This window comes from Megascapheus bottae, chromosome 1 (genome assembly GCF_031878675.1).
Source record: "Megascapheus bottae isolate mThoBot1 chromosome 1, mThoBot2.hap1, whole genome shotgun sequence".
Taxonomy (NCBI): domain Eukaryota; kingdom Metazoa; phylum Chordata; class Mammalia; order Rodentia; family Geomyidae; genus Megascapheus; species Megascapheus bottae.
Genome location: NC_143509.1, coordinates 56,827,708 through 56,850,316, shown reverse-complemented (window position 1 = coordinate 56,850,316; position 22,609 = coordinate 56,827,708). Strand labels below are relative to the sequence as shown.

Genomic DNA, 22,609 nt, shown 5'->3' with positions numbered 1-22,609 from the left:
ATCACTTTCTCAAATTATTTTATTGACAAATGAGTCCAAGAAAATTTATTTTTTATTTTACATAGATAACTTTATTCAGAGGACCAAGCAACGATATAATAATCCCAGGTCTCTTTCTACAAAGATAAATTTGTCTGACATGCAGATGGAAATCAAGCTAAGACCACCTTATCAAATTCCTATGTGTGAATTGGGGTCAGCCAATGGAGTCACATCTGTATTTTCTGCTGACTGTAAAGGTGCTGGTAAGATTTCTTCTGGTGAGTTCTGAATTTCAATTATGTCATTAATTTCTTTTTGTAAGAACTGAGGAAATCTTGAAAATTAAGTGCTTTATTCTAGTATTTTAAATTAAGTACATAGGAGAATATACAAACTCAAAGCAATCATTTATCTCAGTTGTTAATGAAAAAGCTACCAGATAAGTAACTAGCAAAATATTTTCATATGACAGTCATAAAGAATCTCTTTGGTAGGACATTTAAAAATTTTTGTAAGCCTTTAGCTAAAAATGAAAAATAGTTGTTGTTTCCAGTGTATATTTATAGGCAACATTTAAACCAGGATTGTTGACTGAGACCAAAAATGGAAAGACCTGGGCTGGAATGTGGCTTAGTAGTAGAGTGCAAGTCTAGCATGAATGAAGCCTTGGGTTTGATTCCTCAGTACCACATACATAGAAAACGCCAGAAGTGGTGCTGTGGCCCAAGTGGTAAAGTGCTAGCCTTGAGAAAAAAAAGCTCAAGGACAGTTCCTGAATTCAGTCCCCAGGATTGGCAAAAAAAAAAAAAAAAGGAAAGACCATAATGATCATAGTGATTAATGATTACTCCCAAAGAAAAAAACACCATCCTCAAGAATTGTGACAGAGTGGAAACCAATTACTTTGTAGTGTATGCCATTGTTGGACTGCTTGTTAAAATGTTTCCTTGTATCCTGAAGTCTCTTCTCTTCCTCTCTCTTTCTCCTCTCCTCTTACCTCTCTTTTCCTTCTCCCTCTACCTCCTTCTCTCCCCCAAATCTCCCTCTTTCCTTTCCCCTCTTTAAACTGCAATCCTCAAATCTCAGCCTTCTTAGTAGCTCGGATTACAGGCATGAGCCATCAACTACCGACCAAGTCTGCTTTCTTTTATGCCTATCAACTTATGTAGGTTCTGTAACTTATAGATGAAGCATTATTGGATTCAAAGAAGCTAATTAAAGAAAAAGCATTGTAGTAAAGGAATAGCAAAATCAAATGAAAACTACGTGATAGTGCTTTGTTTTATTCCCATACTGCCTTTCAGTTGTCATTGTCCTAAATGATAGTGCCAGTGTTCAGTAAGTGTATTAGGAAACAATCTGCAATCTGTTTTATGGAAACAAAATAGAGCATGTGTAGCATAAAACATTAAAAAGTGGTTAAATATCTAGTTCAGCTGTTAAAATGAGAAATAGTTCTTTGGTGTCACCTTTTTGCTTTGTAAACAGGCAAATTTTCTCAGTAATTGTTCTCCAAATACAAGTCTTCCTTCCCCCAAGTTCTGGGATGGGAGAGAGGCTGGGAATAGGGAAATGGCCACTTTAGAAATTCTTTCCCATATGATTTGTCATAGTGCCAGCATGCACAATGCTTACACTCCTTGTTAAAGGAGGCTTACCATTTTCTTTTATACTGTCAAATTATCAAATTCGTTTATAAATGATCTACTATTCTTATAAATAGACTGCTTCAAAGCTAAAAGGCAATTATATAGAAATTGAATAAATAATATATATGGACTTAATGTACATTCCTTACATGGATATTCATTAACAAATGTAAATACTATCTTTCCACTGAAGAATAGCTACCCCCTTAACTATATAAAGTTAAAGATTTTTATAGTGTAGAATATTGTGACTTTTAAAAATAGGTCAGTTTTCTTATATTTTAGAGGTATATTTCCTTTAGGTCCATATTGAGGGTTCGCTTTTTATGAAAGCCATTTCTTCATTACTGAGAGATGATGGGAAGAGAGATAGGTAGATTAGTTGGAGAGGCTTTTAAATGATGAGATTTTTTTTTCCTCTACTGATTAAATATCTTGGTACCAATATCTGATAATCTAGATTTAAAGAAATTTTATATTAAAATCTCAAGAAAATTGAGAGATAAAAGTGACAACAAAGAAAATTTAGGAATATGCTATATTAATATTTTGATGGGTGGTTTCTTTTTTTTTCTTTTTTTAGCTGTTTAGGGAGTCTTTTCTGCTATAATGGCTAAATATAATTTGCAAAGGTTTAAGCCCTTCCTTATATTAATGTTCCACCTCATTAACTTCATTGTTAGGCTTTTACACTTCAGTGGTTTAAATAAAATCAAAATGTGGTCTGTTCTCTCTTTGTCAATGTCTCCCTTTTGAGGTCTAATGATTATGTACTTAGTTTTGTATTTTCTTTTGGACTCCATTGTTAATTCTTTTTTAAGTGCAGGATGCTAATATAACTGAAACCCAGAAGGATTATAGACAATGTGTTTTGTACAGATAAAATAACCTTGTATTTTACTATTTTAACCTCCAACTAGTATTCAGAGGATCAGGGACTTTATTAGGCTGCTTTCTATAAAGTTTAGATTGATGATGGTACATGTGCTTTCACATATATCCAGTCATTTCTATAGACCTGGAACCTAAGTAAGGAGGAACTTTGCTTAAAATTAAGCAAGTGGGCTGGGAGTATGGCCTAGGGATAGAGTATTTGCCTAGCATGCATGAAGCCCTGGGTTCTATTCCTTTGTACCACATATACAGAAAAAGCTGGAAGTGGTTGCTGTGACTCAAATGGTAGAAACAGCCTTGAGAAAGCTCAAGGACAGTGCCCAGGCTCTGAGTTCAAGCCCCAAGACTGGCAAAAAAAATTAGGCAAACTATGTTTGTCCTTCAAAATGCGTTCTAAATATTTTCAGAAAAGGTAGCAGTTATGCTATAAATTTCCAAAGTCTTCTTTGCAACTATTTGTACTACTTGCAAATCTTAGACTTAATTAAGTGGTAATAGTTATTACTAAATGATTTACTGCTAAATAAACACCCCAAATTCAAGTTAGATGTCTTTGTTTAAAACATAATGTAGGGGTCTGGGAGTTTGGCCTAGTAGTAGAGTGCTTGCCTAGCATGCACAAAGACGAGCATTCAGTTCCTTGGTACCACATACATAGAAAAGCTGGAAGTGGCTCGAGTGGTAGAGCATTATCCTTGAGGAAAGCCAAAGGACAGTGCTCAGGCCCTGTGTTCAGTCCCCAAGACTGGCAAAAAAAATAAAATAAAAATAAAACTTAAAGTAAAAATATTTTAATTTTATTTGAGTAAAGAGAATGGAACCTGGCACTGGTGGTTCACACCTATACTCCTAGTTACTAGGAGGCTGAGATCTGAGAATTACAGTTCAAAGCCAGCCTAGGCAAGAAGGTCCATGAGACTCTTATCTCCAGTTAATCAGAAAAAGCTACAAGTGGAACTGTGGTTCAAGTGGTAGAGTGGTAGAGCATTATTCTTGAGCAAAAGGAGCCCAGGGACAGTGCTAGGCCCAGAGTTTAAGCCCCAATACTGGCAAAAAAGAAAAGAAAACAGAGAGAGAGAGAGAGAGAGAGAGAGAGAGAGAGAGAGAGAGGGGGAGGGAGGGGGAGGGAGGGAGAGAGGGGGGGAGGGAGGGAGGGAGGGAGGGAGGGAGAGAGGGAGGGAGGGAGGGAGAGAGGGAATGGAATTTTTGTGTTGTCAAACGTTTTACATTTTTAAAAGTGTATTTCATTACTAAAATTATTTATTTTGGGCCCATTGAATTTGAATAGTGAATTTCTGTTTAACATAAGTTTAGCCATCATCAGATATTCATTTCTAACCACTTCTTTTATTTTCTAGCTCACCAGCGACTAGAACCAGCAACTTTGTCAGGGATGGTGGCATTTATCCTTAGTCTTTTATGTGGAGTTCTGAATTTAATTCGAGGTTTTCATGCCATAGAAAGTCTCCTGCAGGTATTGTGCTATTTTTGGATTTTTAGGTGACTACCTATTCATTTCTACTTGTTAATTGATTTGAATTAGACGAAGTCTTAGTGCAACTTACAATGCATGCATAAAAGGCTGTGTTCTTTATACCCACCCTCGTCTCTTCTTTTAAAAACACTGATTCCTACTTGGCATCTTTTGACTTCATCAGCATACATTTATTTCTGCTCTCCTCTTTAGGAGGTACTGTGAGGACACTGAGCTGTATGTGGCATGGGACTTAGAGTTGCACAGCTTAAAGATGAATTGAAACATTGCCAAGTGTACAGAAGTGGGAAGAGGAGCGGTCAGTGTGACTCAGGACAGGAGAAATGAAACTGTGTGAACTGGTCTTGGAGCTATAGAAGAGAGCACATGTGGGCCGTGCTTATATGCTGCTTCTGTGTATTGATGCTTAGTATCTGCTCCTTTTTACTTTTGGTCAGTGGACTTTTAAAACCTGAACTGCCTAGGAGATCACTAATTCCATGTTCTTTATATTGTCTGCTCTTTGATTAAAGAGCACATTTAAGACTGCATATTTTTCTTTCCCTTGTTTTTACTTCTTTCTCTAAAGAATTATCAATGCTTCTGCATTATCAATCAAACAATTTTCTTCTACTTCTTTCTCCCTCTCTCCTCTTCTTTTGGTCAATATTAAGCTCAAAATGCCACTTAGAAAGATCCATTCAACACTTTATATTCTATTTTAAATGTGCCGCTAGTTTGGGCAACAGTCAGGGTTACCATTCAGCAAACACTCTGAATGCACTTAGCCTGCCAGACCCAAAAGCAGATGACATAGGTTTTTCCAGAAGAGCTGTACTTAAAGGTTAAGTATGGGGCTTATCATCACTTCTCAGTTCTTCCCAAATGCCTTTTGCCTACAGGTTAAGGTCCCTATTCCCTTTTAGGTACAGGAAACTACCTATTGTCTTGGGCCTTCCTTTTTCTTGTCCCCTACTAGCTGGATTTATTCCAACACAAAGAGTTAACTTTTAGCCAACTAGACAAGCTGTCAAAGAAAAGAAACGGGCAGTTTGGAAAGTGCTGACTATAGAAGCTAACACAATAATAGGATTGTCTTTATTGTTTTTTTCCCCTTAATTTCATTAATACAGTGGAAAAAAAACAGTATTGTAGGTAAGTAAAGAGTTGATTTTTTTAAATTGAGAGTAGGTGTAGAGAAAAGTGGGTTTTTAATTGTTTGTTTGTTTTTGTTGTTGTTTTCTCTTTTGCATCTCTAACTTAAAATATAGAATCTGGGCTTAGGCCATATCACCTTTAAGTTAAAATGCAGACAAGGATATACTTCAAAAATCTGTTGTAGGTAACTATAATTTCTCCAGGAACTCAGGTATCCTATCTTTCCTGTTCTTGGACTTACTCATTCCTCCTCGAGTCTCTGATTCATAGTGCAAAAACTGAGGCAGATATTTATACTTTTGAGATACTCTTAACTGGCTAAAGCTTCCATTAATTCCAAATTGTTCCATGTTCTTCTTTTGATATGTAATACATTTATCTGATTGCATTTGGTATCATTTTGGATTATGGAAGAATTTAACTTACATGTAACTGATTGATGGTTTCAGTTTTCTCAGCCTATTTATACTTTAAAAAGACTTTACATAACAGTATCTTTCTTGAATATGTATGCAGAAATTCTCATCAATTTTGCTTGAGTATTCAAGGCTGCTTCAGTATCTGAAATGAATTACTACAGTTGTTAAATTCAACTGGCTGAATAAAATAATATGATTGTATCTGTAGTTATAGATAAATATTTGACAAAATTCAACTCCATACAAAATAAAAACTTGAGCAAACTAGGGATAGAGAGTAATTTTCTGACTTTCAGACCTTGTTGAGGACCATCTACCAAAAATGAAAAAAAAAGCCCTACAATCAATGTCATCCATACTAATGAAAAACTGCTTTTCTCCTACGGCAGAAATTACTATTGCCATTCAGTATTTTATTGGAATAAAATACTAGTTCATATAATAAGAGAAGAAAAGAAAGTAAAAGATCTTTAGGTTGAGAAAGAAGAAATAAAAACTTTGAAGATATGTTTGTCTATATAGAAAATTTTAAACAGCAACAAAAACCTCCTGGAACTAATAAGTGATTTTATCAAAGTTGAAAGATAAAAGATAAAAGTATACTCTTCTATATACTGCAAGGAACAATTGAAATTTGAAATGAAAAACAGTACTACTTATACTGATTGCAAAGAAAAAGGTACTTTAAAAGTTAATCTAGGGCTGGGAGTTTGGCCTAGTGGTAGAGTGCTTGCCTAGCATGCACAAAGACCCAGGTTTGATTCCTTGGTACCACATACATAGAAAAAGCTGGAAGTGGTTCTATGGCTCAAGTATTAGAGCTCTAGCCTTGAGAAAGCCCAAGGACAGTGCTCAGGCCCTGAGTTCAAGCCGGGACTGGCAAAAAAAAAAAGTTAATCTAATAAAATATGTATGAAATCCTATTTTAAAACTATACAACACTAATAAATCAAATATCTAAATATGTAGAGATTTCATGTTCAGAGATAGACAAAGTCAATATTGTTGACTTTTGGTCTTTATATTCAACACAATCCCAATCAAAGCCCTGTCATTTTGTGGATATAGATAAAGGAATTCTGATGTTTATATGGTAAGGCAAAAGATTCAAAAGCAAACTTTTCTTTATTTTTACTCACAACTAAATGCTTTTAGAATTTCACTTCTTCACCAGATGGGTAAGAGATTTGTCCATTCCAACCAATTCTCCATTACCAGCTGGTATCCTACAATTTAATTCATTTCTGACACTATCTACCTGGAGTTAGCCCACACCTCATCATGTAAGGACTCAGTCCCAGAAGACTGTCCCACACTTCAGTTGCCAGTTGCAAGTCTAGATTGTCACCTGTATTTATAATGGACAAGGTCTACATTAGAGATTCTCACAACCCCATCCTGATTGGTTTGCAAGATTTATGGAAATGTGATTACTGGTTTATTATAAAGGATATCATAAAAAATACAGAAGGTCCTGAATATAGCAGCTTCTGTTTCTGTAGAGTTGGGGCTTGCCACTCTTCTCTCGTGTAGATATGTTCCCTAAACATGGAAGTGTTCTAGGTTTGTGTCTTGGAGAATTTTAAGTAGGTATGATTGTTTATTAGCTTAATATTCATCTTTTCTTCCCCCTGAACATGGGATGGGAAAAATTCACATGCTTTTAGCATGGCTTCTTCTTTTATAACTAGTCCTCATCCAGGACTCACTAAGAGTTGCCTTAGAACAAAAGATGCTCCTTTACATAGAACCAGCCCATATACTCCTCAGTAGATGAGTGGAACAAGAAAATGTGTATATATACACAATTGATTTCTATGTTTCCATCAGGAAGAGTTACATCTCCCTATTCATAAGGAAATGGAAAAACTTAGAAAAAAATCAAATTAAGTGAAGTAAGCCCGACCCAAAGAAACATAGACTCCATGGTTTTCCTCATTTGTTATAATTAGTATATGTCTTCCATAGTCTTAGCAAAGGATCACAATAGCTCAGTAGCTATGTACATATGACCATATAAGTTGATGCTAAGCGAAATGAACTCCAAGATATGGAAACGAGTTTTTTTATGGTGCTTATTGTTTTTTTTTAATTTATATTTTATTTGACACAGTAACTAGCTTTAAAAGGGAAATTGATTAGTAGCTTAAAGTTAAGCAGGACTTGAATTACTTAGCAGTAGATTTTTATTTTAAGGCAAAGGATTATCACAAAGTTTTTTTTTGCCATTTTTTTTACTATAATTAATAGAAGGGTTACATTATATTTGCCAAATAGAATGTGCATTACTTCACGAACATTGATACCTCTTCTCATGGTTTTGTCCCCATTTCCCTCCCCCATCCCTTCCTTTCATCTTGCTTTCCCCCCTTCCCTATCCTATTTCAAATAAACAAATAAACATATATACAATATACCAGATAACAAAGTAAGTTACTGTAACAATGAGATATATGGTTGTTGTTTTTAATATACTGTGTGAAGTTACTTCTTTTTTCTTAATTTTTCCCCCCTGTGGCTTATCCTCTGTTGTCACTGCATCTGATTTTGGCACCTGGTGTATTGTATATATGTTTATCTGAATTAGAGAAGGGAAAGGAGACAACAAAATGGTGAGACAAAGGACAAAAGGTGGACCAGTGCAACAGCGATACTCACAAGACACTATGTTAGAAATAAACTTTAGGAGGAGGTTGAGGGAAGGAGAAAAATAAGGGAAGGGTAACATTGTTGGATGAGAAATGTACTCACTACTTGATGTATGTAACTGTAACCTCTCTGTAGATCTTTTTTTTTTTTTTTTTGCCAGTCCTGGGCTTGAGCTCAGGGCCTGAGCACTGTCCTTGGATTTTCTCAAGGCTAGAGCTCTACCACTTGAGCCTCAGCACCACTTCCGGCTTTTTTCTATGTATGTGGTACCAAGGAATCAAACCCGGGTCTTCATGCATGCTAGGCAAGCACTTTAACCACTAGGCCAAACTCCCAGCCCCCTCTCTGTAGATCTTGATGACAAAATTAAATTTAAAAAAAAAAAAGACACGAGATGCTTCCATCAGTAGAGAATTCCAGATTTGGTAATTCTGTGTGAAATGCTCCTATAACTCAGGAAATTACAAAAATCTTAGGGCATATGACAAAACTGGAGTCCAAATAATAGAACAAATATATATATATATATATATATACATATATATATATTTTGGTCATGGGACTTGAACTCTAGGCCTGGGCATTGTCCCTGAACTCTTCACTTCAAGGCTACTGCCCTATCCCCTTGAGCTACAGTGCCACTTCTGGTTTTCTGTTGGTTAACTGGAAATAAGAGTCTCACAGACTTTAATGCCCAGACTTTAGTGGCTTTGAACTGTGATCCTCAGATCTCAGCTTCCTGAGTAGCTAGGATTACAGGAATGAGCCACTGCTCCTAACTAGAGCAGATTTTCCTAGCATCTTACTGTATATAGGTTTTAGGTCTGTGTCAAAAACCAAAGGCAGATTATTTGTTAGTTTGTTTTTCACACGCTGAAGATGAGGATAAAGAACAAAATTAGAAACTCATATTACTCTACTTTAAGACTTAGTAAAAAGCTGCAATAATTAAGGCAGTGTACATTAACAAAAAGTTGAAAGAAAACCAGGCAGGGAAGAATGTCCTCATTGTGGTTTTGATATTCTTTAGTTTTGTGTGGCTCCATTGAGATAGAGCCTCCTGACCTCAGCCTTCTATGTAGCTAGGATTACATTTAAAAGCCAGTGCCTGGCCTATTCTTTGAACTATGTGAAAATTGCTCAGGGGCCAGGAATTTGGCCTACTGGGTTCGATTTCTCTGTACCACATACATAGAAGAAGCTAGAAATGGTGCTATGGCTCAAATAGTAGAGCGCTAGTCTTGAGAAAGCTCAAGGACAATGCTCATGCCTTGAGTTCAAGGCCCAGTACTGGTTTAAAAAAAAAAAATAGAAATGAGACTAGGAGTGTAATTCAGTAATCAAGTGCTTGCCTACCATTTCTAAGGTCTTTGGTTTAACATCTGTTAAGTAGAAACAAATGACAACTTCTGTTATTACTAGTTGACTGGGTTTTCAGGTAATGAAAATTTCAAGTAAAGAGAAATGTTTTCTGGAGGTTAAGTAGTTCCTATGGGCTTTTGAAGCTTCTGTATCTTATCAGAGATTTCAGCTTTCCTAGAAACTTCACAAGATTCTTTTCTTTTAAAACAATTTATTGTAACTGATGGTGGGTGTGAGAGTCATTAGGTAAATTATGACTAAAGAAAAGTCTGGAGTAAGTCCCCTCTTTTTTTTTAAAGTTCTTATTGTAAAGGTGATTTACAGAGGGGTTGCAGTTATATAAGTCAGGTAATGAGTACATTTCTTTTTGGACAATGTCACCCCTTACCATCCCTGCCCACAATTTGTGTAGTCCATTTTCAACATAGTATCTAGTGATTATCACTGGAGTACTCCTTTTTTTTTTTAAATAGTAAGTACTTTATGATTTGATGAGTGTGTATGCTTATGTCTTTGAAGGTAAATTTTTTTTGATGACTGATAGGGAATAATTTCTTTTTCAGTAGATTAAATTTACTCCAGTGATATTTCTTCTTTAATCTGATCCAAAAAACTATACATTAGTTCATATAGGACTCTTAGCTATCTGAAAAATGGGGCATTTGTATCTGGCTATGTCCCTTAGATGACCTGAATGACATATTCCATATACAAATAAGTGAGGTTCCTAAAATAGTGACTATCAAGGAGAAGCAAGAAATGGCAGGATGAAATGTTGGAGGCATTGAAATTCACAAATAGTATATCATTCAGCACTTCTGATTTTCTCACCTAAATGAGGACCTCTGTTTTTAGAAATCCACTAGACTAAAAAGTAGATATTCCTGTTTGTCTAATTATTGGGGATTTGAGAAAAATATTTTAGAAATGACTAATCCTTAGAAGTGTTTCCCTGTCTTGCTGTGAGTCTGAAAGACATAAAACTATACAGCATTGAAAATACCTGCCTTCAGAAGATTCCATATCCTAAAAGGTAGAATCTACGATAGGTAAACAAAAGGAAAAGCTGAGATGTCAGAATACAAGTGAACATAATTATTAGACTTAGGAAAAATTTAAAAACCAGATTAGTTTAGAGGTATATGGTAGACGACTTTCAACAAATATGTCCTAATCCCAGTTAGCCTAAAAGGAAGCCTACAAAATTGGTGAGTTGAGGTCTCTTGCTTTTAATTTTCCTACATTTGAATTTGTTACTGCTTATGACTCTATTTAGCAAAAGATTTTTTTTTCTTTTTAAATCTCCACTAAAACCATTGGATTTAAGACATATTCCTAGCTTTTTCTTTGGCTTTATTTTGTGTTAGGAATAAGTTCTACAGTTACTCTAAATAATTTTTGGTCAGTAAAAGTATATCTTTCTGATTGTTATCTGCAATGTAGAACTGTGTACAAATATTAGATCAGAGGCTGTAAATCTTTATCTGCAATATAGCTATACCTATCCCTGTGATAAGAAGGAGGCAGAAGGGATGGAGTAGCTAGTATCCAGATTAAGTGGTTTCAGTATTTTCCTGATGGCTTGATGTAAGAGTATAGGATTTGTTGAGTCATTATGATTTTAGATCTAGCTAAAAATATATTGTAAATTTACTGAGTGTTACTAATATACAGATGATAATTTAAAGCTTAATTTTCTAAGACCTTGAATTTTAGATACTTTTTTTTTTCTGGTCCTGGGGCTTGAACTTTGGGCCTGGGTGCTGTCCCTGAGCTTCTTGGCTTAAGGCTAGAGCTCTTTCACTTAAGCCACAGCTCCACTTTCAGCTTTTTCTGAGTAATTTATTGGAGATAAGAGTCTCATTGATTTTCCTCCCAGGACTGGCTTTGAACCATGATACGCAGATCTCAGCCTCCCGAGTATCAAGGATTACAGATGTGAGCCCCTGGTACCTGGCCAAATACTCATTTTGAATGATAAAATAACTGCTGTTTTTATCTCCTAATATATAACTTTAATCTTGAGGTACATTTAAATTTGAAAACCTACAAGAATTAACACTTGCTATTAGTGTTAAGGATTCAGCCCAAGTTTAATATAGATTAATTGCCCCTTGAAATAACAAATATCTATTAAAATATGTAACTCTGAAGCTTTTCTCTGGTATTTTAGTTCAGATTGAAAAAGTTTAAAGTTAGTATAGGTTTTTTTTTAGATTGGTAAATTTGACTTAGTGTTCATAATAATGTGTAAATTAGATTGTTTATACATCATAACTTTGTTCTGAGTTTGCAGATGTTAATACATTGATAATGACTTGACATTTTGTTAATGTATAAATTTTTATCACACTGACTTGTATATATTCGTTTAAAGATCAATGATACTAAAATTGATGCCTAGAAGTAGCAAATAATGATTAGAAAAAATTGAGCCTTCTGATAAATGCTGGTCTGGACATTGGAATTCATGTGTTTCCTCTGTCAGCAGTTTTGTAACCTTAGATAGGTTCCTTTTCCATCATGAGTTTCAGCTTCCCATTCTGCATGATGAAAGTTTTAGACTTCATAAACTCAAGGACTGTTCAGCACTAACATTTAAAAGATTTTCTGACTATAAAATTGTCACAGCTGCTGGGTATGGTAGTTCACGCCTATAATCCTAGCTACTTAGGAGGCTGAGATCTGAGATCAAGGTTCAAAGCCAGCCCCCGCACAAAAAGACTTGAGACTCTTGTCTCCAGTTAACTTCTAGAAAACAGGAAGTGGCGATTGGCTGAAGGGTAAAGTGATAGCCTTGAGCTGAAGAGCTCAGGGACAGCACTCAGGCTGAGTTCAAGCCCAATGACTAAAAAAAAAAAAAGAAAGAAAAAGCTACTGTAAAGCATGAGTAATCTTTTATTTTTCAAAAGAAATTAAAGTTATAAAATAATGTAGCTTGTAAATAAAAATTTAAACACAGGTCTGACATACTCTAGAAATACTCACTTGACATGTTCTAATAGGCAGTTAATGATACTTTAGAGAAAAATAATATCCAATTATAATACAATTATTAAGTTCCACTTTGTTTTTCAATGAAAGGTTATATAACCATTTACACATTCTGTGATTAAGAACTGTTTACTAACTTGGGAAAGGTTTATGGTGTAATATGAAATATTAGTAAGCAATATATAGAAGTCATTCCATTTCTTTTTAGATATATACACAGAGGAAAGGGGAGGGAGGAGCAGGAAGAAGAAGACCAATAGGAAATATATGAAAATGTTGATAGTTCCCCTAGATTTGAGTATTTATGGAGTAAATGAGTTTCTTTGTATATTCTGTATTTTCCATGTTCTCTATAATGAATATAAGCTCTTATAATCAGGAAAAAAGTAATTAAAAATAAAGTACTAAAGCAGTAATTAAGTAGAACCTATTTAAATGAAAGCAAAAAGGTTAGAATTATAAAGTGGAGAGAGATCATATTGGCATTGCCAGCTTCTGGGGTAGAACTGGCCTGAGCGCCCTAGGCTGATGAATGTTCCTGTTTTAAGATCTCACCAGGATAAGCCACTCTTCCTTTGTCTTATAGACAGTTTTGTACCGAAAGAGTTATCCCTTTATACTATTTCATGAGGGCATAGTTATGGGAGATATTCTTGTAGCATGTGGAAATCTTTATTATATAAAGGCAGATCTAGTGGTGCATACTTCTAATCTAACACTGAAGAGGGTGGAGAGTTGAAGCCATACTGGACTACATAGCATGACCCTCTCTCTCTCTTTCAAAAAAGGTTTTTTTTCCCCTTAACATAAATAAGAAGGCCATGGAAAAAAACGTTTAGTACCCCCATTTGTGCTCTTCTTTATGTTGTACTTCATAAATACATTGAAAGAAGTTGATGGGTGTAGATATTTACCAGGAAGCGTGTGTTATCTAGCTGTGTGTTTCCTCTGTACAGCTGTTTCCTGGCACAGCATGCGTGGTCCATTAGTCCTGAATTTTCTTATTGGGATTTAGCACACTCTAGTGGACAGGAGCTTTTCACTTGTCAATTTTGCTTTGCTTTGTTTTGTTTAAATCATGTCACATTATTTTACTGGCCAATTCAATGATGTGCTTACTAGATAGTAAGGTTTGTCCATTTTTATTTGAGTCAAGCAAAAACCCTTGTGAGAAGGAGAAACTGTCAGCCTCTGGGGTTTGTGCATTTCTATGCCATTTCTTTAGCAAGAAGTGGTTTTTACATTGTGAGAGACCTGGTAGTTTTCATTTTCTCTTGGGTGAAATGAAGTTTCTGGGGTATTATAAGGAACACTTGTAGTCATCCTTCGCCTCTTGTTCATTGGCCCTTATAGATATATATATATTTTTTTTCATTTTAAGTAGGACATTATTCTCTTTCCAGATGGGCATTTATTATTTGTACAGAGACATAAAAATGATTCCCATTTTTGAAAAACATACTAAAATATACAACCACAGATGTATTCATTCTGTCTGACTGGAATGAAAATAAACATGGCTATTTTCAGAGTAGCAATAAATATAAGCCAACAAGTATAAATTATGACAGTTTATCTTTCATTTTTGACAAAAATAAGCTCTATGTTTACATTAGTGCTCTATTTTCAGCTTCCATATTAGATCTTCTAGCTTTATATACTAGCTTTATATACTCTCTCTATATATGTATATATATATATATGAAATTCCTATAAGCATGTATAATGCAAAGGCACTCAGTCCAGAGGTTATGAAGTCCTGAGCTTACGTAAAGAACAGGACAGATTTTAATTTTGGCTTTTACCTACTTGTGACTTATACAGATTGGGACATCATTTTCAAACGCAACACACTGAATCAGCCATGTAGTGGATCTGTCAGTTTATAGCCTGGAAGGAACGTAGTATTTAGATTATGATTGGCTTCTTTTGATAGCAGCGGAAAACTAATCTGTAGTAGAACAACAGGCTATCAGATACTTATACTTGAAAAGGACCAGGGACAAAGTAGTGATGAATTTGAACAGCAGGCTTCTGGTCTTCCCTTTATGTATCTACTGTAATTTCTTGTATATATCACCAGAAAAAAGAACTGAAAATAATCACCACCCAGAAAATTCAGAAAATTGAGGATTTCATCAGTTGGAAAAAGTAGCAATTTGAAAACTTTGTTAAGCCAGCTTTAATTCAGTGGCCCTACTGATATTTCCACCTAAGGTGACTAACAACATTGACAAAGGCCTTATGTACTGTACAGATAATCTGGAGATAAGTTTTACCCTCATTACATTTCTCTGCATATGAAAACATTTTTAGACCATGTTTTAAAGATGTCAGTTCTTGATTTTAATTTAGCATCAGTAGAAAAATGGTTTTTATAATGTATTTGTAGTTTTTGTAAAAATTTTGTGAATAAACATTGCCATACCCTATCCTGATATATTGTTTTTTGAAATAGGCTTCCAGGAAACAGGTAATCTGTTCTATGTCATTTTTTTTACAGAGTGATGGTGAGGATTTTAATTACATCATTGCATTTTTCCTTGGAACAGCAGCTTGCCTTTACCAGGTATGTTTTCTCTCATTTGTAAGAAACATGTGTCCATTATTGTTCCTTTTGTTTCAGGTACCAACTTTAATATATACTTGCACATTTTAAACAAATATACAAATATTAACAGTGCCCTCCCCTCCCCAAAGCTGGTGCTCTATCATTTGAGCTCTACTTCTGGCTTTATTTGGTAGTTAATTGGAGAGTCTTACAGACTTTCCTGCCTGCGCTGGCTTCAAACTTTGATTCTCTGATCCCAGCCTCCTGAGTAGATATGATTATAGGCACAAGCCACCATTGGCTTTTGGCCTCTTTGTCTCTTTCTTAAAGTCTGTTGTATTTTATAACCTACATCTCCACTTTAAGTGAACAGAGATCCTCCTAGTGAACTTAACATTGATTTTTTTTTTTTTTTGGCACTTCAGAGGTACTTTTTTCTGCTTAGGGAAGTCAGGGATACATCTAGATTTTCTACTGACTGTCCCTCAGCTTCTATGCTGTTTATACTCTAGGCTGAGGATTTTATTCTGTGGGGAAATTTTTTTTAAGACAGTGACATAGGATGGATTATAAGAGCAGAGAGACTGTAGATAAGGCAATTAGTTGGGAGGTGATTCTGGGCAGAAAGTAATAAAAGCTTAAACTGGTAATGGCAGAATGAAAGGAAAATACTGCCCCTGGGAAGACTGACACACTAACACTTGCAGATAGCATGAACAGGACACTTAAAAAGGAAGAAATTCTGTACCTGGGTGATATAGAGACTGGAGCTTGCCTTTCCAGGGCTAGAAGAAGTACAGATTTTTAGTGATGGGTGATATCACTATACTAGTGACCTAAACTTGTGAATGGTTTTGTTAAAACGTGAGGGTAAGCAAGGCCTACTGACTTCACTTTAAATGATGCATTTATTATTAGGGAAAAAAAGAAGGTCCACAGTAAGTACAAGGCTACCTAAAATTCTGCACAAATCTTTGGGGAATTATTTGGGTGAAGCTATACATTAATATTTTACATAAATACAGACTAGAAATTTTAGTTTCTGTGGCCCCACATTTTGAAACTTAATTTTTCCCACTTAATACTATCTTTAGAAGTTTTCTATCAAATATGACAAGTTTTATTAGAATGAACATCATTTTATGCAGCTATGTGGAAAACTTTATGAAATTTTCTATTTCCCACAGTTCTGTCTGTCACACTATCAGTTTTGTTAGGACTATCCTGAAGCCACATAGCTCAAAAGTAGGGGAGTCAGGATTAAACTCCCTTTGGATTTTGGATATTAGATTCATTCTACTATATCATACTCTCTAGGCCACATTAAAGAAATAAATCCTGATTTGTTTAATTTTTAGAATGTTATGAAAGTTGCAAATATAATTTTATAACTTTTGATACGCATGTACTTATTTGATTCTAAAATAATGTGAGGTAGGTTATTAACTTTAATTTTATGAATAGCTATTCTTGTAAAGTATAAGCTTTGGTTGCTTTTTCTTATTAAAGTAGATTTAAATGCCTAAAAATAATGGCAGAATTATTGACCTTTTATGTTATGCTAAGCCTTTTACATTCACAGTTCCATTAAATTGTCATAGAAAGCCCAGACTAATGTGATTAGGGCCATTTTTCACTGCTGTTCAGATCTTTTACCTACTTATTGAGTTGAACCTTTGTGTTATTCCAGAACCAAGAATACTGCTCCACCATGAGGCAACTGTTAGTGTTACTCAGATTTTTTTTTTCACTTGAGAGAAGGAAAAAATTAATACTTTGAGAAAAGAAAAGGGTGGGGGGAACCAGACAATTCCCAGAACATATACAGGGGCATGAAACTTGTTTGCTTTCCAAAAATGCTTAACAGAGTGGTAACAGTTTTTCCCAGTTACATTTTAGCATATGGCATATGCTGTGTTCCAGCTGGTTGGGTGTGTTTTACTAAGTTGGATCAAACCTATAAGGGCAGTGTAATGACTGGTTGCCTTTTTCTCCAGGACTCTAGTGCTTCCAGAGGCACCAAGCTTAGCTCAGGTAGTATGAATCTTGATATGGCACATTTCAAACAGGAGAGCAAAGTATCAGAAGAGAAAATACAAATTATTCCTTTCCCTCAGTGATTTCATTGAAAACCTGTACTGCAACCAAGTTGAGAGACTAACTAGTTCGTCCAGAGTTCTCTGTGGTTAACATTTTGTAACACTCCCTCTTGGTCTCACTGCATCTTATATGTGTGTATAGAGTGGTTTAGAAGGTAATTTTCAGAGAGGTATGTATGTGCATATATACTTAGTTATCTTTCTTTGTCTTTATTTTGAGGTAATTCTATGTACCCTTTACCTGAATTTTCTATGGTGATACTCTCCTACAAAACCATAGTACATCGGGACTAGAATACTGAGATAGAAAGCATTCCCATCACTATAAGTATCCTTGGTGTCTTAAGTATGTAAATGGAACCATTAAGTATTTTAATCCAGGCTTCTGTAACAAAATACCATAAACTAGGTGGCTTAAATAGTAAGTCTCTATTTCTCCTAGTCCTAAAGGCTATGAAGTATGTAAATCAAGATGTAGGCAAATGTTGTTCTTATTGAGGGATCTCTTCCAGGCTTGTAAAACATGGCTGCCTCACTGTATCCCCACCTGCAGGAGAGAATGGTGCTGATGCTTCCTTATAAGAGCACTCATCCTTTCATGGAGGCTCCATTCTCATGATCATCAAAACCTAATTACCTTCTAATGACCCCCAAAATATTTTGGTGTATATTAATTTACCAAAGGGTTTTGTTTGACTCTGGTATCTTGCAAATATGTATATGTTAATCAGAACAACCCCCTTTATTGTACTTTTTCTATTTTCTCTTAAACCCATTCAAAAGCTTTCAGTAAAATCCTTATACATTCCTCATAGATAGACACATGGGCTTCAGTATTAGTCACCCTCAATCATTCTCTTTCCCTCTCCCTGCTCCTCATTGTTCCATAGTGACACTCACGTTCTATAATTATGTATGTATGTGTCTATGAATGTGTGTTTCTCGGTTTCACAAATTTCACATGTTAGATTTGAATTTTTGAGCTTTGTACTCATCACAGTGATCTCTGCAATGCATCCATTTTTCTGCAAATGACATGATTTCCTTTTCTTTATGACTGTGTAATGTTCCATAGTATGAATTACTGTATTTATATGTTCATTATTTGATGAGCTCCAGCATCGCTCTTTTTGCTTGTGCTTCCATATGAATTTTTATATTGTTCTCTGATTTCTTCAGAGTGCCATTGGGATGAAGAGTATTGCACTGAGTCTGTAAGCTGCTTTTGGTAGCATGGCCATTTTCATAACATTCTGCAGTCCATGAACATCAGAGGTCTTCCTGTCTTCCGATGCCTTCCTGGATCTCTTTTTTCAAGATTTTAGTTTTCATTGTAGAAACCTTTCATTTCTTTAGTAGAATTTGTATCTAGATATTTAATGCTTCTGTTCTATTGTGAGAGGGGTTGTTTTTCTAATTGCTTTCTCAGCTTGTTCAGTTTTGGTGTATAACAAAAGCTAATGTTTTTTTTTTTCCCTACACACGTATTTATTTATCTTTGTGCAATACAGCACAAAGTACTCAAGGCTTCGTACTTGCTAGGCAAGGCTTTTGACTGCCATGCTGTAGTTACAGTCCTATTTGTGATATTTCTGAGTAGTCAGTCTCCCCCCGATGTCCCTGGTAGCGGCACTGGTTTGCGTTTCCACCAAGTGTGTAAAACAGTTCCTTTTCTCCTGCATCCTCTCCAGCATTTGACTATCTAGATGACGGACATTCTGGTGTGGAACATTCTTTCATGTAGTTATTGGTCCTTTGTAGTTCTTTTTTTTCATATATTTTTATTGTAATTAATAGAAAGGTTGCATGATATTTGCTAGATAGATGGTGCATTAATTCCCATACATTGATACCCTTTCACATGTCTTGGTCCCCATTTCCCTCCCCCCCACCCTCACCCCTCATCTTGTTTTCCCCCGTTCCCTATCCAATTTCAAATAACCAAATACAAATATATCCGATATATCAGGTAACAAAGTGAGATAGTGTAACAATATGAGATAACCAAGGGACAGCAAAAGTGATGAGAGATAACATAGTACCTTAAGAACAACAATCATTCATTATATGGCTTATGTTTACATCATATTTTAAATGACAAGTTTAACAAATAAGTGTTCAAGGAGGGAATCTCTAATTACAATCACTGGGACTTAGTATTTAGAACTTAGTCAAAATTAGGCTAAGGGTTTGTATGTCATAGAACATATTAATTTATGAAATAAAACATTATGTCTATAGAGTCATAGGTTTTTATGTCTATATAGTTATGTTTGCATTTCCATTACCATGTCCATAGCTTTGGGTATGCAGTTATTGAGTCCTCGCTCTTGTACTCTTTGGATTTAATAGTCGCATATTAAGGATAGCATGCGTCTTTTGTTCCTTAGGTCTTGACTTGTCTCACTCAGCATGATTCGCTCTAGATTCATCCACTTCCCTGCGAATGCCATTATTTTATCTTGTCTGTTGGCTATGTAGAATTCCATTGTGTATATATACCACATTTTCTGTATCCATTCATCTGCAGTAGGGCATCTGGATTGTTTCCATCGCCTGGCTATTGTGAATAGTACAGAGATGAACATAGCTGAGCAGGTGTCTTTATCATATCCTGGGTCATGCTGTTCAGGATAGATGCCCAGAAGTGGTATGGCGGGATCATAGGGAAGGTCTATTTTCAGTTCTTTAAGGAACCTCCACACTGCTTTCCAGAGTGGCTGAACTAGTCTACATTCTCACCAGCTGTGTAGTAGGGTTTCTTTTTCTCCACAACCCCGCCAGCAGCTGTCATTGTCTGAGTTCAAGATCTTGGCCATTCTTGTTGGGGTAAGGTGGTATCTTAGGGTTGTTTTTATTTGCATTTCCTTTATGACCATAGATGATGAACATTTTCTCATATGCTTTTCTGCCATTTTAATCTCTTCTTCTGATAGGTCTCTTTTTAGTTCCCTTGCCCATTTAGTGAATGGTTTATTGGGTTTTCGGGGGATTAGTTTCTTGAGTTCCCTGTAGATACTAGATATTAAGCATTTGTCAGATGTATTGTTGGTGAATATTTTTCCCAGTTGGTTGGCTGTCTCTCTACTTTTGCAACTATGTTTTTATCTATACAGAAACTTTTTATTTTTAGGTAGTCCCATTTATCAAGTCTCTTTCCAATCTGTTGTGACCCTGGGATTCTGTTCAGGAATCTTTTGCCTGTGCCTGTGAGTTCCAGTGTCTCTCCTACTTTATCATGTAGCAGTTTCATGGTTTCCGGTCTGACGTTGAGGTCTTTGATCCACTTTGAGTTAATGCTTGTGCATGGCGAAAGGCTAGGTCAATTTTTAGTTTTCTGCATTGTGACTGCCCAGATTTTGCCAGCACCAATAATTGAATAGACTGTGTTTGTTCCACTGTATATCTTTGGCTCCTTTATCAAATACAAGTTGCCTATAGGTATGTGGTTCTATTTCTGGGTCTTCTGTTCCACTGATCTTCTGGTCTGTTTTTGTGCTAATACCATGTTGTTTTTGTTATTATGGCTCTATAGTAGAGTTTGAAGTTTGGTATTGTAATACCACCAGCATTGCTCTTTTTGCCTAGAATTGTTTTGGCTATTCTAGGTCTTTTCTTGTTCCATATGAATCTTTGGATTATGTCTTCTATTTCCATAAAGAATGTCTTTGGGATTTTGATGGGGATTGCATTGAATTTGTATATCAATTTTGGCAGTATGGCCATTTTCACTATGTTGGTTCTCCCTAGCCATGAGCATGGGATGTCTTTCCATTTCCTAGTGTCCTCTTTAATTTCTTTCATTAGGCTTTTATAGTTTTCATTGAATAATTCCTTTACATCTTTGGTTAAGTATATTCCTAAGTATTTTATTCTTTTGGGGGCTATTGTGAATGGGATCATTTTCTTGATTTGGCCTTCTGTTTGTGTATTGTTGGTGTACAAGAAGGCTACTGACTTCTGAAGATTGATTTTGTATCCTGCCACTTTGCTAAAGTGGTTTAATTCTAGAAGTTTGGGAGTGGAGTTTGTTGGGTCACTCAAGTAGAGGATCATGTCCTCTGCGAATAGGGATAGTTTAATTTCTTCTTTCCCTATGTGGATCCCTTTGATGTCCTTTTCTTGCCTTATTGCTCTGGCTAAGGGTTCCAGCACTATATTGAAGAGAAGTGGAGAGAGTGGGCATCCCTGTCTAGTTCCTAATTTTAAGGTGAATGGTTCCAGTCTTTCCCCATTTAGTATAATACTGGCTGTAGGTTTTTCATATATGGCTTTCACTATTTTGAGAAATGTACCTCTTATTCCTATTTTTTCTAGTACTTTCAACATGAATGGATGTTGTATTTTCTCAAAATGCTTTCTCCGCGTCCAGAGAAATTATCATATGATTCTTATCCTTAGCTCTATTGATATGATGTATTACATTGATTGATTTGCGAATGTTAAACTAGCCTTGCATTTGTGGGATGAAGCCCTCTTGATCATAGTGTATGATTTTTTTCATTTGTTTCTGGATTCTGTTGGCTAATATTTTATTGAGGAGTTTTGCGTCTGTGTTCATTAGAGAGATAGGTCTGTAGTTTTCTTTTTTTTGTTGGGTCTTTCCCTGGTTTGGGGATGAGAGTAATATTAGCTTCATAAAATGAGCTTGGTATTGCTCCTTCTGTTTCTATCTCTCAGAAGAGTTTCAAGAGTATAGGTGTTATTTCATCTTTAAACGTCTTGTAGAATTCCGCAGTGAATCCATCTGGACCTGGGCTCTTTTTGGTTGGCATTTCCCTGATTGCTTCCACAATTTCGTTGTAAGAGTTTGGTTTGTTCAATTTGTTTACTTCATCGTTGTTCAGTGTAGGTAACCTATATTTGTTTAAGAAATCATCCATTTCTACTAGATTTTCTTGTTTCTTTGAATATAGGCCCTGGTAGTACCTATTCATTATGGACTGAATTTCTTGGGAATCAGTTGTGATTGTTCCCTTGGGGTCTCTAATCTTGTTTATTTGAGTCTCCCCTTTCCTTTTTTTTGATGAATCTTGCTAAGGGTCTGTCTATTTTGTTGACTCTTTCAAAGAACCAACTTTTTGATTTATCAATTTTGTGTATAGTAGATCTTATTTCAATCTCTGAAATTTCTGATTTTATTTTTGTTATTTCTGTCCTTCTAATTGTTTTAGAATTAACTTTTTCTTGCTCCTCTAGATGTTTCAGTTTATTTTTAGGTTATTTACATGCTCTTTTTCTGTCTTTTTAATATGCGCTCCTAGTGCGATAAATTTGCCTCTTAGAACTGCCTTTGCTGTGTCCCATAAGTTCCTTTGTGATGTTTCTTGATTGTCATTACATTCAAGGAAGTTTTTAATTTCATTTCTGATCTGATC

General features: G+C 35.5%; 1 protein-coding gene across 4 annotated transcripts in view; it reads left to right on the top strand.

The window, feature by feature from the left end:
- The window catches only part of Sec22a (SEC22 homolog A, vesicle trafficking protein), a 64,132-nt gene that overhangs the window by 22,123 nt on the left and 19,400 nt on the right, over nt 1-22,609 (top strand). For all 4 annotated transcript variants that reach the window (XM_090345311.1, XM_090345303.1, XM_090345320.1 and 1 more), the window contains 3 exons: nt 66-260; nt 3,884-3,999; nt 15,085-15,150. In XM_090345311.1, coding sequence (XP_090201437.1) covers nt 66-260; nt 3,884-3,999; nt 15,085-15,150 — 377 coding nt within the window. The remainder of the gene's footprint in view (nt 1-65; nt 261-3,883; nt 4,000-15,084; nt 15,151-22,609) is intronic.